At 37.7% G+C, this 18,522-nt stretch overlaps 1 protein-coding gene across 2 annotated transcripts in view; it reads left to right on the top strand.

The window, feature by feature from the left end:
- crmp1 (collapsin response mediator protein 1) overlaps positions 1 to 11,486 on the top strand; it is a 16,451-nt gene extending 4,965 nt beyond the window's left edge. Inside the window, exons 1-14 of one of the 2 annotated variants that reach the window (XM_015044353.1) lie at positions 11 to 943; positions 1,924 to 2,012; positions 2,886 to 3,070; positions 3,152 to 3,316; positions 4,227 to 4,288; positions 4,426 to 4,506; positions 5,175 to 5,243; positions 5,321 to 5,441; positions 6,146 to 6,302; positions 7,944 to 8,085; positions 8,187 to 8,357; positions 9,013 to 9,192; positions 9,589 to 9,754; positions 10,987 to 11,486. In XM_015044353.1, coding sequence (XP_014899839.1) covers positions 896 to 943; positions 1,924 to 2,012; positions 2,886 to 3,070; positions 3,152 to 3,316; positions 4,227 to 4,288; positions 4,426 to 4,506; positions 5,175 to 5,243; positions 5,321 to 5,441; positions 6,146 to 6,302; positions 7,944 to 8,085; positions 8,187 to 8,357; positions 9,013 to 9,192; positions 9,589 to 9,754; positions 10,987 to 11,078 — 1,728 coding nt within the window. In that variant the 5' untranslated portion in view covers positions 11 to 895 and the 3' untranslated portion in view covers positions 11,079 to 11,486. Of the gene's footprint in view, positions 1 to 10; positions 944 to 1,923; positions 2,013 to 2,885; positions 3,071 to 3,151; positions 3,317 to 4,226; positions 4,289 to 4,425; positions 4,507 to 5,174; positions 5,244 to 5,320; positions 5,442 to 6,145; positions 6,303 to 7,943; positions 8,086 to 8,186; positions 8,358 to 9,012; positions 9,193 to 9,588; positions 9,755 to 10,986 lie in introns of those variants that run through there. The other variant, XM_015044352.1, reaches the window with a different exon arrangement.
- The last annotated feature ends 7,036 nt before the right edge of the window (positions 11,487 to 18,522 follow it).

The raw sequence follows: 18,522 nt of genomic DNA, 5'->3' as shown, positions 1-18,522 counted from the left end.
AGGCTTTGTCCTTGATGTATTTATAGATCTTGAATGTTTCATCCTGGACAGTGGCTCTCACACTCACTAGTCCTTCCTTGTCCCAACTTCGAAACCTTCACAACAAATAAACGCTGACACTTTGCTGACCTACTTTTTTGATTGTATTTTCTAAATTACATCCCAGCAAGTGACAGTATCTGAATTACATAGCATGTTTATAGCATTTTATATAACATGGTTATATATTGTTTTCCACATTTATTTGCAAACATTTTGGAAAGAAGTAAAGTATCATGTGCTACTAACTTCACTGCCGTACAAACTCTTTGAAGCAGTGTTGGCAGTTGTAAAGAGCATTACCAGACCCAAACATTCCCTAAATACCCCATTGATTTGAGGAACAAGAAGTAAGTCAGTTGATATTCATCTGATTATCAAATGATTTGCCATGCAAAATTAATTTTGCCTTGCAGTCAATAACCTATCATTAGCTCACTAGGTGACAGTAAAACACAGAATGTAAAGAGCTCAAGTATAACTATAAGAAACTTGAGAGAAAGAGTGGTGGACTAGTAAGCCCCCAAAATGAAACGCTGCCCAGAGCCTCTTTCAGCCTTGGTCAGGCTCTGCTGTCAGGTGAGTTGTTGCGTGCAGCTCCGTTGCCCGCACGCGCAAAGCCACGCTCGATCTCGTCACTCGATCTGTCACTCACGTGCGTAACGCAAGCCGACGCAGCCGGACGGCGACGGCTTCATCGCTCTCCGTCTTTGAAACAATTAAGCCTAAACTAAGTCACAGTGAAACAAAGTCAAAGGAGGCGGTATCCATCCGGGATATATCCGGGGCTGCTGGACTCAGCCCGATCCGCTTCTGAGTTGGACCGCCTAAGGGGGGCAGAGGAGACGGAGGGAGCATGTCTGAGAGCAGCTATCAGGGGAATAACTGCATCCCCCATCAGACGGTAAGAGACCTACAAATCCCCGCTGCAAGGCAGAGAGGGGATTAAACTCTTAGTGAATGGCAAAGAACACCAGGGCCTTTTGTGTATGTTGCTTCATTGCGAATTGAAGCTAGCTGACAGTTTCTCCCGTCTGTCTAATAAAGTACACTTCATAGTCTCTCTCTAGCTTGGATAGTATTGCATAATCCTGTCGCTTGTGGGATTAAAGCAGCTAACGTGACGGGAGAGATCGAGAGCCGAAACCATGGAATAAAGTAAAGCAGCTCCGGTGTGAGGCTTCATCCTATAACTGTATATGTCACACATTTGATAAAAAAAGGGGCTGTTATTATTTAGAGAGAGGATTTATTGTTCCTTTTAAAAAGATAAAATATGATATTCATGGAGGGTGTTGTGTGGAACCACGGGTAATCACTGGTTACCATGGAGACCCAGCATCTTTTCATACGATATTGCCAAGCACCCTCCGTTGTGGAACAGGATGTTTATGCTAGTTTGACCAGAAAAAAAAAAAAAAAAAAAGCTTCTCTTGCATATTTTAAAATTTAAACCTTAATAGAGTACTTTCTGAAAGAACTAAGCTACCAGCTCCACCATGGTAAAGCCTGTTAAATTGTGTTGTAAATGCATAGTCATACATAAATACTGTACCTGTTATTATCCAAAAAAGAGAGAAGCACGTGTGATATTTGGAGAAGAAAAGTTGTTTTCAATTTTTTTTGAGCATTCATTAAAAGGCTTAAAAATTCTAGAACTATTCATCAGACTACAAATGGTTCAAACCAAGCATTTTATCCATGTATAGCTCTCACTCAGCGCATCCTTTTGTTGGTCTTTTGTTGCACTGCATCAATTGTCCTATATACATAGCTATAGGTTACATAAATGATTGCACAACACAGTATATCTAATTCCCAATACTTGTTTGAACCTCTCGTCTCTTCTCCTCCCTGTCTCTCTCTGATCTGCTGTTCCTGCAGGGTGAAAAGTTACTGATCAAAGGGGGTAGGGTTGTTAATGATGACCAGTCTTTCTACGCGGACGTTTACGTTGAGGATGGGATCATTAAGTATGTATGAAGGAACAATATCTTCAGTTGTCACTGCTTGTTTTCTGTGTAATCAAGAGTCTAAGAATATTTACGCCTGTTGAATTTTTCCATGTTATCACAATATAATCACCAGTTTACCCTCATATTCCCATCAACAGGTACAGGTAATAGCAGTTACCCGTACCTGGTATTAAAAAAATGCATCACCACAACATGATGATTCCACCACCATGTTTCACAGAGGGGATGGTCTGTTCAAAATAACATGCAGTGTCAGTTTTTATTTTTTTTGCCACACCTTTCAGTTTGCATTTAGGGCACCACGTTAAATCTCGGTCACATGTGGCAAGAACACCTTTCTCCACATGTTCACTGGCTTGTTATGAACTGTAAACAGGGCTCTCTTCTTGACCCTCTTCCAAAAAGGCCAGATTTGTGGAGTGCACTAATTGTTGGCAGATTATCCCAGCAGAGCTGTGAATCTCTGCAGTGCATGCACAGTTACCATTGGCCTTTTGGTGCTTTTCTGATTGATGGTCTCCCTGTCATGCTGGGTGGAGATTCATACGGGTAGATTTGCAGTTCTGCCTTACCAATGTGTGGAGGTGGATTGAAGAGTGCTCTGTGAGATTACCCACCAATTCTGACCAGCTTCCACACCCCCGCAGCTCCACAACATGATGCTGCCTCCCTTCATATGTCAGTGTATTTCCTTTTGTCTAACCAAAACCTGAGTAAAAATCAAGACATACTCTATGAGTACTTGCAATGCTTGTAGGTTTCCGTAATGGGCTCGTTAAAGCCCATTACTTTTATGTACTGTCTTCATATGTCTGCTTTTTTTTTCCTCGCCCTCATTCTTTTTTTTCCCCCTTCATACGTCCTTTGCAGGCAGGTGGGCGAGAACCTGGCTGTTCCAGGTGGCGTCAAGGTGATAGAAGCCAACGGTCGCATGATAATCCCAGGGGGAATAGACGTCAACACATGCCTGATGAAGTCCTACCTGGGCACGCAGCCTGTTGATGATTTCCTTCAGGGCACCAAAGCTGCACTTGCTGGCGGCACCACCATGATCAGTGAGTGTTGACGTTTTCAGCTCAGAACATCATAAGCAGGTTAATTCCCATCATAACCTTTAACATTTCCCTCCTTCTCAGTGGATCACGTGACCCCTCAGCCCGGTGACAGTCTGCTGGAGGCGTTTGAGCGCTGGCAGGAGGCTGCAGATAAAAAGGCTTGCTGTGACTACTCTCTGCACGTCGACATCCCCCAGTGGAACGAGAATGTTAAGGATGAGCTGGAACTGCTGGCGCAGGACAAAGGTATTTGACTGACTTTGTTACTTTTTTTATGATCTGTTACTTCAGTTCTTCACACAATTCTTGGTTAGGAGACAATTCTCATTAACATCAGGAGCCAATTTACAAACAATTCAGCCAAACGCTCAATCCTCTTACAGTCAAGACACAGTGGAGATCTGAAGGTTCCAATCACAATGCTGCTTTAGTGGCACTGTGCAGCTTTTCTCGTAATCCTTTTTTACTCTGCAAAGACAAACATTTTACTTTGCGTACAGCTGTAAAGTATGTAACCAGATCATCCACAGTAATGTGTTGTGTTTCTTTTTAGTGAAATTGTGCTGTATTACTAGGCCCACATGTTAGTCACAAAGATGCACCATAAATCTGATCAGAATGGATTAGGCATGAGCTAGAAAAATAATTTCCAACTGTAATAGCTTTGAGTAAAAATAACATGTAATCACAAACACACAAAAAACAAAACAAAACATGTTTTTGCACAAAATGTCAGACGCTGTAGAACACAATCAAACTACTTTTGTTAAAAAACATAAAATGCTGAAATAATGTAACCTGCTGATCATTTCAGTAATAGTAATGTTATTTGCTATGTACTTTTTAACCATATGTGTCTTTATTGAGCATTACCTAAGGCTTGTGGCTCTGCTTAGGTGTTAAAGAAGCCCAGTTTGCTTTAATAGCAATACGTAACATTAAAACATATTGACAAACTTTGACTTTTCATTTGTTTGTAAACCATAATCAGGAACAAACCCTCAAAATATATCACTTTTTGTATGTTAGCAGCAGGGTAGGATTTTACATTTTGAAGTGAATTACTGAACTAAGTTATCTTTTTGATGATATTGTGATTTATTGATTTATTGTTGTTCCCACCTGCTCACTATAAAACCATCTCCTCTCTTGACAGGCATCAACTCCTTCCAGTTGTACATGGCTTATAAAGATTTGTACCAGATGACAGATGCTCAGGTAGGGTTTCTAATTAGTGACATAACCCAAATTAAATACTCACAAGTTCAGTGATGTATAAAATGTTTTTTTATTTTGTAGGTCTCTGAGTTTATAACACTTTATAACCTCCTTGTATTGTTTTCCTCTGTCTTCAGTTGTATGAGGCGTTCTCGTTCCTGAAGCAGCTGGGCGCCGTGGTGTTGGTTCATGCTGAAAACGGAGACCTGATTGCACAGGTAACTGCTGCGGTATCTAGATCGCAGCCTCCCTCTCCCCTTACAGCTGAGAAATATTCATGTTATGTAACTCACCATCTTTCAAAAGGAGAGCCAGAGGATTATTTCTGCTACTATAGCTGCAGAGGATGGCAGGTTTTATCTTTGGCTGGCATTTTTGCTGACTTTTAATATACTAATGATGATGATGTAATGGTGATTAAGACAGTAACAGTGACGGTGGTGATGCTGCATTCGGCAGTGATAACAGTTATAGCTAACAGTGTGATTTATAAACCAGTATTTTAAATGAATAAAAGAGCAATTCTGAATATTATTAGCATGTTTGTCAACTCAGTCACCATGCTGAGATGCTATATGAAACAAGTGTCAGAAGCAAAGTTTTTGACTCAAACTTCAATGCCTTTCTTATGTAATAAAATTAAAACTGTCGCTGGTGCTTTTTGGTAATGACAGTTATTAAAATGTAATGTTTGTTCAATGGTTACCAAAGAAAAGAATGCTCTTTTCTTTATAACTTTGTCATTTTGTGTTTTTGTTGTGTAAAGCACCTTGAACTGCCTTTCTGCTGAAATGTACTATACAAATAAACTTGATTGATTCATTGATTAAAAGGATGTTGTGAGTGGCGGGAGAGAATGTGAATAATTAAACATTTTGTGCTTCAGGAGCAAAGAAAAATCTTGGAAATGGGAATTACTGGCCCTGAAGGCCATCCTCTGAGTCGACCTGAAGAGGTAATTTTTTTTACTAGTATTAGTTCAGTGAACAGCCTCTCACTGAAAAACTCTAAAGTCTTTCTTTTTTCATAAAGCTGGAAGCCGAAGCAGTGTTTCGTGCCATCACTCTTGGAAACCGTGTGAATTGTCCCGTCTACATCACCAAAGTGATGAGCAAGAGTGCAGCCGACACCATCACTCAAGCCCGGAGGAAAGGTACACTTTTCTTTTATTTCATTTATTCTTATTTTTGGGTTACTACAGTCAGGTAGTAATGATTGTCACATCTTCTTTCATTACAACCACAAACGTCTATATATTCCATGAGGAATTTATGTGATAGACTAACACTGGTGTGCAATTTAATTTCTGTTCTTTGAAGGGATCAGGACATGCTTAAAGAACATTAGTGAATAAACAGCATTATGAAGATAAAGATGTAGAAAGATATGCGTTTTGGGAAAAGAATACTGTATCTCTCCCTGAACACATCCTCCCTAAATGTAAAACATATTAGTGACAGCATCATGCCATGGCATGCTTTTAAACTGAATGATTTAGATCAAGTTTCTCCAACTCTAGTTCCAACGCACCTGTAAACTGGAGCTGGATATTCCTAATTCAGATAAATGCATGTGTTACAATGGCCTAGCCAAAGACCAGAAAGTGTTCTATTTTTCTTTAAAGATTTCTGCTAGTAACAAGTTCAAACTTTTGTCATTTTCCATCCACTTTACAATTACACACTTTTTTGTGCTGCTCTGTCACATACATTCTCAATGAAACAAAAAAAGGAACTGTGTTTTACTGAAATTTAATGATAAAAGTTCAAAAGATGTCTACACTTTTTAAAGGCACTGCAGTCTTAAAGCACACCACTCGTTGCTCTCAAAGGTGTCTGCTTTTATCCTTCCTTAAAGGTTCTGTAGTTTTTGGGGAGCCGATCACAGCAAGCTTGGCAACCGATGGCTCTCATTATTGGAGCAAGAATTGGGCCAAGGCAGCTGCTTATGTGACCTCTCCGCCACTGAGTCCTGATCCCACGACTCCAGACCACCTTCACACATTACTGGCCTGGTAAGAGGGAATCAGTTCTGATGCATTTTAATGGGCAGAGCTATTTAGTTTGTCTGGTCAGTATTGATCTGCTTCATTTTCTTTTTTTAATATAAGACTTTACCACAATGTCAACTGTGCATTAACATGGTGACAGGAAAAGAGACATTAAATTATTCTGCCATTGATGGATATTATATTTAATGCCAGTGAAAAATTGAAACAGGTGCAGGAAAGGTGAAGACATGTGATGAGGCAAAGGGCAGGGAAGACTTACTTATAAACACTAATTTGACTTAGAAACAGGTCAAACTGACATACAATACTGAATATAATATTGTACAAAGTTAGAATCCTGCTATAGGAAGGGGAAAAGTGCATGAGACTAAACCCGCTTCTGCTCTCACCCCAGACATCCACACCCACCAGCAACTTCCAGCTGCACATTTTTGTCTGTCCCCAATACCATAAATAGCACAGGGCCTAGAAGCTCTCATCATCTGTTGCCTTGGATACCAAGTGCCTCCCTCCTCCTCCTCCTCCCTCCCTCCTCTTTCTCCTCCTCTTCTTTCTTCCACACTGCTGTTATGCCCTTCATGTGTATCTCCAGCTTCTTGAGGCAGTTCCATGCTGTCACTCTGATAGTGGGAATATTCTTAGCTTCTTCATCAGAGACAAGAGTACTTTTTGCCATTTCTCAATGAGGACTATTATTGCTGTAGTAAGCACTCTCTTGGCATTAGTATGCTGATCAAACAATAATCACTGTAATTAAGGGTTAAGTAATATGCCTGTCATCAGAGCTTCACTTTAAACCAAGCTCTTTGAGTTTGCTGTCTTATGCAAAAAAAAAAAAAAGATTAAGTAAGTGTTTGTGTTCTGCTCCTTCCGATATAACATATATTTATGCATTAGATGATACTCTTGTTGTTGGTACTGCAGCTACATTGCACCATTCAGACTCGTTCAGCTGGCTGATTTTATGTTGCAAACCTCTTCCTGACATTCACTTAAATCACAGGCTCGATGAGGACCCCTGGTGGCCAACAAACAAAAGAATTCCTCAATCTATGTGACCAATCAGCTTGAATTTGTGTATTCAGTGCACAGCAGTTTTCACATTTTGTCCCATCACAAATACAGTCATGCATGCACTTTGTTGGAATTTAATGCCACACATCAAAACAAAGTGGTGTGCAATTGTAAAAATCCAAGGAAAATGACACATGGTTTCCAACATTTCTTTTTTTACAAATGCAAATCTCACAATGTGGCATTGATTTGTATTTAGCCTTCTTTACTCTAATACACCTAAACAAAATCTTCTACGGCCAGCTTCCTCTCTACCTACAGTTCTGGACATTTAATCTCAGCATAAATTCAGGTATTGAACATTGGTGAACAAACAGTTGTGGAGTTATTAAAGCAGAGCTAAAGAATATCCTAAGCTTTAATCTCTTTACTGTTCAATTCATCATCAGAATGAAAAGTAAACATAGGACATATTGACACCTAGTCGTTCACAAAACTACCATCTAAAATATATGGAAGCTTGTGATAACATGTGACAAAATGTGAAAATGTTTAGGGCTGTGGATACTTTCAAACATGAACACTACATTTCTGATTGTGTCCACTGATCTCTTTGCCTCCCTGTTGCAGTGGGGACCTTCAGGTGGTGGGGAGTGCTCACTGCGCGTACAGCACTTCCCAGAAAGCAATCGGCAAAGAAGACTTCACCCTGATCCCAGAGGGGACCAACGGAGTCGAGGAGAGAATGGGTTTTGTCTGGGATAAGGCTGTGGTGAGCGATAACACACAACGTTGTTTCGGTATATTCTTCACAAGGGTGAGTTTTTTATTTTGTGTGTAACCTTCTTTAAATTCACCTATTGTCATACTAAGGCCATGGGAAAAATGGATGAAAACCAGTTTGTTGCAGTCACGTCAACCAATGCGGCAAAAATCTTCAATCTGTACCCACGTAAGGGACGCATAGCCGCGGGCTCTGATGCTGATATCGTCATTTGGGACCCTGACAGTGTGAAAACCATCACAGCCAAACTGCAGCAATCGGTAAGAGCATGAATAAATAACAAAAGATGTAAAAATATATACCTACATGTCTCTAACTGAACAAAGTCTGATCCAGTTGTTAGAGGCAGAGTTTAGATGTTTTTGAGAGGTTGAACATGTTTATGGGGTTAGGGTAATTGATTAAAGGAACTCTAAAGTCGTCTGTAGCATTTTTTCATTATTTAAAAAGGGAAATAGAAATTTAAACCATCTGAACAGTAAGTTATCAGAAAATGTGGCTGCGACGGCTTTAGCAAGGGAAGTTCAGGTTATTCCTACTTAATTTGCAATAAATATTTAATCGAAATCCATATAAAAGCCTGAAGAAAACAACACACTACAACTACGAAGCAAGAGTATTCTGTGGAAAATGTACTTTTGATAAGCTGCCTAAAATATTTCACCAGAACCCCTTTAAACATGCAAATCTGCTTTGAGCGTAGCAACACAATGCGCTTTTAATGTATTCAGACTGCATGTTGGGTTTTAAAAAGACCTCATGTCCTGATGCCAGCCTGAGGAGTGAATGGGGGTGAATAATCCCCCATTCACCCCTCAACGTTCCCTGCATTAATACAATATCCCCTCCCCCCCATCGCTTTCACTCCTTTGACAAAATGCATGCTGGAAGACATTCCTTTTCTTTCCAATGCAGGCTGGAGAATACAACATCTTTGAGGGTCTGGAGTGCCGTGGTGGCCCAGCACTGGTGATGAGTCAAGGTCGGATAGTTTATGAAGGGGGCAAACTACAGGCTCAGCAGGGCACCGGCCGGTTCCTGCCACGCAAGCCCTTCCCTGACTATGCTTACCAGCGGGTCAAGTGTAGGAATCAGGTAAAATATAGAGTTTTAAAATGAGTAGCATTCATTATACATTGATTGTATCTTAAGCATTGTAAGTACAGCATTACATCTCCATTCAAAATGATTTAGCAATGTGCTTTACTAAATCATTTTGTAGACATGCTAACATTAAGATTATGATATCTGCTGAAATTGGTGTGTGCAATTTGAAATAGTGACTCCTTACATTATATTAGACTAGCATATTTATGGTAATCAGAGAATGCCTTGGCTTGCTCAGTGATCTTCAGATTAATATGTAAAGGAAATGCAAAGAAGTATACAACTACAGTGTTTTGACTAACTGCATCATGTAGAGTGATTTTGAATAATTAACAGTTTTCCCTTTCCTAGATTTCCTAATTTTTGAGGACATTTCTCCAATAGGTAAAGAGCAAGCAGGGAGTCACCCGAGGGATATATGATGGCCCTGTGTACGATGTTGCTCCTACACCCAAATACATCACCCCCGCTCCGTCTGCCAAGACTTCACCCACCTCTCACCAGCCACCACCGATACGCAACCTTCACCAATCCAACTTCAGCCTTTCAGGTTCAATAAATAACAATTCTATATCTTTTATATAGAAACATTTTTGTTTTCTAAGTTATCAGCAATATACCTGCAGTAAAATGATGTCATGTTGCAGTGGGTTTGTAAGTGAAGTTTCAAGCAGCGAACGGCTAATTAAATGGAACCCCTGATTTAGTTGATTTTAACTATTTAAAACAAATCAAATGTTCATGTCTGGGAGATATAATATATTAACTATCTCCATTTGTAGATGTTTTCTCAGTGAAACAACAGAAATAATGGAGGCTATCACCTTTATCTATCTATTTTTTTTTTATTATGTTGGGCCGATTTCTATAAAAAATAGGAACTTAAGATTACATAAGTAGTACCAAAATGGGTCATCTTCGATGCAGTTGTATAAATAAAATTCTGAAGCAAAATCCAAAATATTTCTGCACCAGCGAAGTGGACAGATGAGCCACAGCTGATGAGGCAGATTGATATTCCCTTTGTCAGAGTAACTGAAGTGGACAATTGCTTCAATAAGAGTACACTGACAAAATCAACTGTTTCTTGCAATATCATAGACACTTACTATCCACCTATCCACTAATCCACTAATTCATGCATCATTTGAATTTTAATTATAATAGAAAACTATGTATATTTCCTTAAACAGTGCAACCTTATTGAGATTCAGCGTCTTCTTGGTATTGGAGTCCTGGTAAAGACAACAACAAAACAAAACAAACATTTTGTCCCTGTCAGAAAAAAAAAAAAAACAAAAAAAAAACACTTGTATCTCCGAAGGTTGAACTTTTTGGTAAACGAAAAAACAAACAAACAAAAAAAAACATGTTTTTCCTCTAAATATAAAAACATGTCTGTCTGGTCACAGTCATGTCCTGTTATTGAAACTTGTGGATGTATATTCATTAGAGAAACCACATTTGGATTGGAAGGGTGAGTGATAGGGTTGGTTTTCAAAAGAAAATACTAAATATATTAAAATGGAGCTATCATTTGTTTTCTATTTGTCCAACAGCATTGCAATTTGAGATGTCTTAACAGTCTATCTATAGAGCTATATTTAGTTAGCGCTAACTTTCGTCACAACTCCCTGTCATGGCGTACTTAAACTGTGGGTAAATGGATAGGTTATTGATCATTACTGGGCAGAAGACAACTCAATAAAAAGCTTGTCTAAACTGTTAAGTTTTTTTTTGTAGCTAATATATATTTTTTAATTTGCCTGTTTATTTCCGTAGGTGCTCAGATTGACGACAACATCCCTCGTAGGTCTGGCCACCGCATTGTAGCACCCCCTGGTGGTCGCTCCAATATCACCAGCCTTGGCTAAAGGCTTGGCTCTTCATAAGCCACTGCTGGTTTGGGATTTCACCTTTTGAGAGTGTGTGAGTGTAAAAGTATGACTGCCACAAAACATCACCTTTTTATCCACTCCATAATTGTTGTTTTTACAGCTTCACACTAAATTTAAGAGTGTATAATTCACAATCAGACAACCTATTTAAAATCCTTTTTCAGGAGAAACGTAACACCAGTAACACTGGTCATGATATTGTTTTGTTTTTCCTTTTAATCACGACTTTCTCTTTGTACTTCCTTACTGTCCACAACTTAAGCAAGTCTGCTCTGACATGGTGCTACTTTTCCACCACCAGGTGGACTGCAGAAGATCTAACTTATTTTGTATTTCATCTGCTCTTAGTTTGAACACATTTAGATAATTTATTTTAGTTTAACTTAAAAAAAATGTTTTACATAGGTTGTTGCATGAACAAATCTTTAAATGTTGCACTAGTTGTTAATTGTGGCAACACATTACACATAAAACTGCACTAGAAGCACATTTGTATTCAACAGCACAAACATATTTGTATCCTGGGAAATGTAGATGCTTTAATGATGTAATCACATTCACTGTGGCTGCTTCCAGATCCGAAACATAGGCTTCACTGGGAAGTTCTCGCAAATGCAATAAAAACAAAGTGAGCGTCCTCCACCAGATACGTTATGCAAATGTGTTAATGTTCTCCAATAAGATGTAAAAGTAGCTCAGTGGCTGAATGAAAACAACTGTAGAGTTCAGCCTTAGACTTGTGTACCAACATAACTGGCTTCCTCAGTAAATACTTGATGTTGTTTGTGAGTTTCCTGCCAATCACTGTTGCCAGGAATGGATCATTGTTATAATAAACCCTGAGCTCAAAGCTGTAAAAAGGGCTTCAGAAACCTTCCTTGCTCTTTCAATCAATTTTTGTGTTCTGTTTATACTTATTTTGATTAATTCTAGGTGTTTTCTTTGTTTTGTTACATTCAGTGTTTTGGATCTGCTCCATTTTTCTTGTTGTGCTCCAATTTGTCTGTTGGCACCTCTTATTATAAATAAAGACTGCACTGTTGTCAAAACCAATTGTGGAAAAAAAAATCTTATGAGTGTTATTAAATAAAATAAAATAATAAAAAAAAACAACAACAAACATTTAAATTCCATTATGGGAACCCAAAACAAGTGTATAGTGACCAAATATTCTATTTGATCAAATAACAGGTTTTGGTGGTTTAAAGCAGGGTAACACAACTTCTCATGCTCATGGATGTACTTCTCCACAGGGAAACTCTCTTATACTTTACACCAGTGGCAGTTTTTAATCTGTGCAAAATGACTCTCTGTTTAGTGTGGCATTCTCTTAGGGTTGGTTGGCATGGGCAACTTTAAGAAAATATTGTTTCACATCATGGATGGTAAATTGTGCTGGAGCGTTTGTATGATTTTAAGCTTTCCCTCTGGTACCATAGAGAATTATATTCTGTTGGATTTGATCTCTGGATTTGATCTAAGTTTTCTTTACTAGGATATTTCTGAGTTATTCTTACTCATAGGCACATTAAAACACCTATCTTCTGTTTCTGCATTCGTTACCTTTGGGAGCCTTTCATGCAACATATTTGTTGTCTCTGCATTTGTAAGAAATTGCTAGCTTAGCATTAACTTCAGCACTACTGGGGCTGTCCTTCTGTTTCTCCTGTTGTTCCGCTGTTTCCTCCCCCGCTCTTCTTATAGCTCACACATTTTTTTTTAATGTTTTTTCTTTGTTTTTTTGGATGAACAACCTTAACCCATACATTATTTCTGGAAGATAGCAGTTAGTCATTCAATCCAGGCTTCTGTTGAAACCTTCAGTCTGAAGAAATAACCAATGAGATTAAATTTGAGATCAGTTTTTATGTTCTCCAAGGATTTTTGTTCACAGTAATCTAATAAACTCCATATATAGAATGGTAGTACACAATTCAGAGCTTTGGGAAGCTTTTTTTTTTCAGTGTACATTTTGAAATAAATGCATAATATTCTTGAGCTATTCAAATGTTCTCACATGCACATTTGCCTTTGCGTAAGTGATCCGACTTTTTCCTCTGGGCAGCAGGTGGTATAACGTCTTTCTGGAATTCCTCTACATGCTTGGCACACCTTTCCTTTGGAAGTTTCTCAGACTCTGCTCGCCAGAATCATTTAAGCTCCAGCAGACTGGCTGGGAAACATCAGCGCGCAGCTATTTTAAAACCATTTGATATAATCCTTTTATATTAGAAGCCTTATTACAAGAATATCCTGACAGAGACAGACTTCAGCGCAACCACAAATGGTCACAAAGAAATACAAGAATATTACACAGGGAGAGATGCCTGTATATGTGAACGTTAACAGCACCAAACATGAACACTTTAAATGGATCCCCTTCTCTCTGTGAAGCCAATTATAGATTGTTGTCACAGTAAATAACAGCAAAGGCTGAACAAATATTACCAAATGGGATTGAATTAAATGACTGAAATAATTTGTGAACAATAAAAAAAAAAAAACGACATTAACAACAAAAATCAAAAACTGATGTAATATGGCGACTCTAACTTAAACATTGCTTGTTTATGTTAATTGATCAAATAGACACACATATTATTCTGGTACATGTTGACAAGAGTACAGTAGATGGAGAACACTTTCCTGACGTTTTGTCTTCAGATATGGAGGTTTTGTTCAGGACAAGCAACCCACTTGGCATTTTAAGAGATCATAAGTTTGCGCTCGGTGCCTTTATTTTACATTCCATGAAAGTAGAGGAACACACATTTTCCAGTTCAGAATAGTAGATATTCTGCCTTTTCTTATCTCTTGCAAACTTCACTGCATTTATTCTACTCATTCTGTTCTGGGCCTCTTCAAGCTTCCTCCAGACAACAGGAACTTGATTTTCTAAGTGAAAGGCAAATTTTACTTTTATCATAAAAGTAACCTTTGGTCAACTGAACAACAGTCAGGTTATTTTTCTTCCCGGCAGACAGGGTTAAGGATAAATAGTTGTATGCAGTGACTCCAGCAACTCCGGACTGGAATTCGCTTTACAATCCTTCACAGCTGTGATGATCCATGTTGCTTTTTCATCTTTTTCAACATTTTTCTTCCACTCAACTTTTGATTGCTATTTTCATGTGGCAGTATTTGCTTACCACCTCCTTGGCTTATCCTCCTGTTTCACATCGACAACTGCAGCATTCCTTTTGATTTTGTAGGAGTAGCAGGTCTGAATATTAAATTTCTAAATGCTTGCTCTATTTTCTTATGTGGCCTAATTTTCTGAGAAACTGAATTGTGAGGTTTGATTTTGCTCTAAGTCATAGTTTTGAAAATATAACTTCTCAACATATTTCCAGATTAGTTCATGTTTAAGACAACAGACGAACAAAACATGTTTTCGGATAAAACAAGGCTTATTCTACTGGGGGTAAAAATACATTTTAACATTTTATTTTTAAGAGAGCGCTAGACTGAAAGACTTTCATGTGCCTTTTAGTGCAGAATGTCTGGCCACTGTACCATAAAGGCCTGATGGGTGTGAGCGCTCCCGTCTCAGCAAAGTACCACTGGACCTCATTTATGATGGCCATTATTGGCTTGCCAAAGCCTCTTATATCCTCCTGTTCAGGTTGGCTGAGCTGCCAGATCTAAGAAATCTGTTGGAGGTTTCAACTTATTTCCCCATGAGAGGCCTGCTGCACTCTTCAACAACTTCCATCACTAAAGAAGGTTTTTATATCCTCTTGAACATTCAGATGAAATTGCCTCAACCACAAAAGTGTGTCTCCTGGTTACTTAGATAATTAAATCAGGTTCCAGTTGACAAATCCTGTTTATGAGCTCCATAGCTGAGGAATGAGATGCAATAGAGAGACTGGATAATAATAATAAAAAAAATGCTCTTAAACACGTTTCTGCTTTATCTGTACTATATTTAGGCTATTGGGAAAACTGGATGTACTCTGAAATAACAAAATATGAAAATCATTTTAATATAGTTATAGTAAAAGCTATAATCTAATTCCTGATCAGTTGTTGTTTCTGTCATTTTTTTCAATGTATTTTTTCTCCCTGGCCCTAATGCCAGTGTACTTCATCTTTTACCAGAACTCTCATTTGGTTGGTCTGCGCTCTGCATCCATCTATGAGGTTATTGTATGGATGTCAACATCAGACTTGAAGCATTACTGCCAAATTGTCTTTCAGTCCTTCAAGGCTTTGAAGGTTCTGGGAAGATACACGGCCTTGGCACAGACTGCACTTCATATTTATTGGCTACCATAGGAAATAAATGTCAGAGAAATTAATCTTTTATTGAATTTCCAAAAAACTTTGGAAATTCCAACTTCTACTTTTACTCAGTGGAAAAAAGTAAAATATTAAGGAACTACTGCTTATAAAATCACCTCTAGCACAATTGTGGATATAAGTCCCTTTAATACAAGTGTAATTGCAGTTTTTATTTTTTTTGTGTGTGCACAATTCACTTTTTCTTTTAACTGAGGATAATAATGTCACCGCTCACAGATATTCAGACAGCTTTTAGGCTTTGCGTTTCTAAAAGTGGTCCTTTTGGTAAATTTAACTATTATAAAAGTATTCATAAACATTTTTCATTTCTACATGTTGTCACACCATAACTACAAACCTTAATGTATTTTATTAAGATTTTATGTGACATTAAAAATGAAAAGGAAAGATCTGAAAGAAGGCAAGTCTTTAAAGCACAGCGTCATGGATGAAATGCAAGATTGCATCAGAGAGACAACAAGACTATATGACAGCCCACTCAGTGGCATTAGTTCTGTTTTCAAATCTAAACTGCTCACTGAAGAGAGAGAGAGAGGAGAGTGATTGATATCAGTGGAATGAATAAATCAGAAAATGAACAAGAGAAGTGGGTGGAATAGTAGACCGAGCACTCCTAGTGTTTAATGAATGTAGTTCATCCAATGTCGACTCAGCCATTTTCACATTCAGCTTTTTACTTTGCTCTTTGTTTTCTGCGAAAATTAACTTATTTCTCCTGATATTTAAACTTTCTGTGTCATCTTATGCAAATCAGTTCAGATTTTATTAAAATATTCCTTATCCATTTCTTGCCCAAAGATTTAAACTTAAACATTCAGATGCTTGCAATAAGGAACTAAAGAATGAAACAGAATTGTTAAATTGTTCACCCGGCTTGAAAGTAATTATTTTACTTCCATTTAGTAAGCACTACTGTACATTCATCCGCTCCAACGTGACAAAATGTGAGAAAGTTTTAGGTGTGTGAAAACTTTTGCCATTCACTGTATGTTGAAAAATGTAAGGAATAACATTAAGAACATCTGCAAACAGTGTAGAAATTTATTTGAGCTGCCTGTTTAAATTCATATACAGACTTGACAGGTAAATATGCATTTGGAAAAGAAAATGTTGGTGGCGATTGTGTGAGCATAGTATATTTATACCTTCTATTGCAATGGACTTGAGATATAAAACATATTTGTAGATATGTTAAGCATGCTCAGGTTTGTAATTTTTTTTTTCTTTTGAGACCCTATTAAATGATATAAGATGTAATTACTAGGTGTGTATTTCTTCCTAACTTTCCCTTTGTGCTGTATGGGAAAAGCTCTCTCCTGGTTTCTGGTGCAGATGAACTGACTACATCATCACCACCTCCACAGGCAGCAGCAGAGGCCTGCATCCTGCCACTGCCATCTGCTCCGAGAGCAAATCAAACAAATCAACAATATGGAGCTTTTGAGGTGAAATTATGTGCTTCTTCTTCTGCAGCAGAACATGAAACAGCATTTTGTATAGAGGAATATTGCTTCCTAGAGAAGAGGGAGAGAATGCCATATTAATAATTGAATGACCTTTTTATCCTTTCAAACACACAAAAAATGCTGCTTTAAAAAAATAGAACAGGTGGATGACTGCCTACAGGTAGATCATAGAGTTTGTTGTGTTGTTTTCTTCCCAGTCATGTCATTAACTTGAGCATCTGTGCACATCTGAGCAGCTTCGAGTTATATGCTAAAAATAAAATTATTTCTCTTCTGAATTTAACAAACTGTGAGTGTTAACCATTCCAAAACTAGCAATATGACTGGATATATTTCTATCTGTTGCTCAGTCAGAACATATATTTAGTGTCTCCCAATGGATTTGTGTCTAAAGATGGTGCAGATTGGCTTTTTGTCTGCGGTTTTATGTCACCTATACAGATTTTTATGTTATATATCTTAAAGAGCTTGAAGTGTTGTTATAATTAACTTAGTTTTACAGTTACTATTGAGCTTCTTCGACTCAAGACAAAGAGTATTTCCAATAAACACTTTAAAGATCTTCCAAGTTGGAACACCCCGTCTCCTCCAGTTGGTGTCCCCATTGAGCTATGTCAGAAAACAGAAGTCCCATTTGGATCAACTTTACACTGTTTACCGGGACAACTACTCCGGCACAAGGAAAAAGATTTTTATTTTTATTTTTTTCAAATGAATGTTTTATTTATTTGCTCCGTTTTCATTAGCTTTCTGTTTAAATTAATTAAACACAAAAGTCATCCTGAAGGATTCTGCAGAGAAAGTAAACAGGTCCAATTCAAACACAATTATTAGTCAAATTAAATCCTCTTCAGTCTAATGCCTTCCCATTTACTGCAGATCCTGATTGTCAAATTCAATGAAATCAGAATCCATTCAGGTTCGATGCAGGCACGTCCAATGAGTTAGTGAGCTTAAACTGCCAAATTATCTCAGCAAACAAATGGACAGCAACAAATCCTGGTTTCTGTTCCTGGGTGTTAACTACTGACACTCATGAAGGACACCTAAAGGCTGTGAAAATGTTTCAGTGACCTACTAAATAAATAAATAAATAAATAAATAAATAAATAAATAAATAAATAAATAAATAAATAAAGCCAATCCAACAAGGTCAATGTAATTTTCATACATTGGCTCTATAAAGCATATGGTGCAGGAAAATGCTAAGTGTATTAAGAATAGTAAACAATTTTAAGAAATATTTTTTGTTTGTTCAAAACCACAATCAATTTGACCTTTATGGAAAAATTATAAAAAAAATATGCTGTTGAATGAATGATTAGAGTTAATGAGATAACGTAGAATAGAATAGAATAGAATAGAATAGAATAGAATAGAATTAGCCGTTATTGTCCCAGAAAGTGGAAACTTGGTATTCAATGGAAATGTTTATAAGCTTCATGCAAGACTATTAGATTAAAAACAACAACAACAAAAAATTAAGGAATCACACAATAACATCGACTGGATATACATTTATGCAAATCCATGTTGTGTACGTTTTATTTTCTGCCACTGCATCATGCGTGGTGATCGCACAGCTCTGATAAGCCCTAACTGATTTAACCAGGAAAAGATGAAAAGACATAAATGAAGAGCTGTGG

This window comes from Poecilia latipinna, unplaced genomic scaffold (genome assembly GCF_001443285.1).
Source record: "Poecilia latipinna isolate Pla-1442-1.1 unplaced genomic scaffold, P_latipinna-1.0 Scaffold672, whole genome shotgun sequence".
NCBI classification, from domain to species: domain Eukaryota; kingdom Metazoa; phylum Chordata; class Actinopteri; order Cyprinodontiformes; family Poeciliidae; genus Poecilia; species Poecilia latipinna.
The sequence above is the reverse complement of the archived record's forward strand: the minus strand, read 5'-3'. Positions and strand labels throughout refer to the sequence as shown.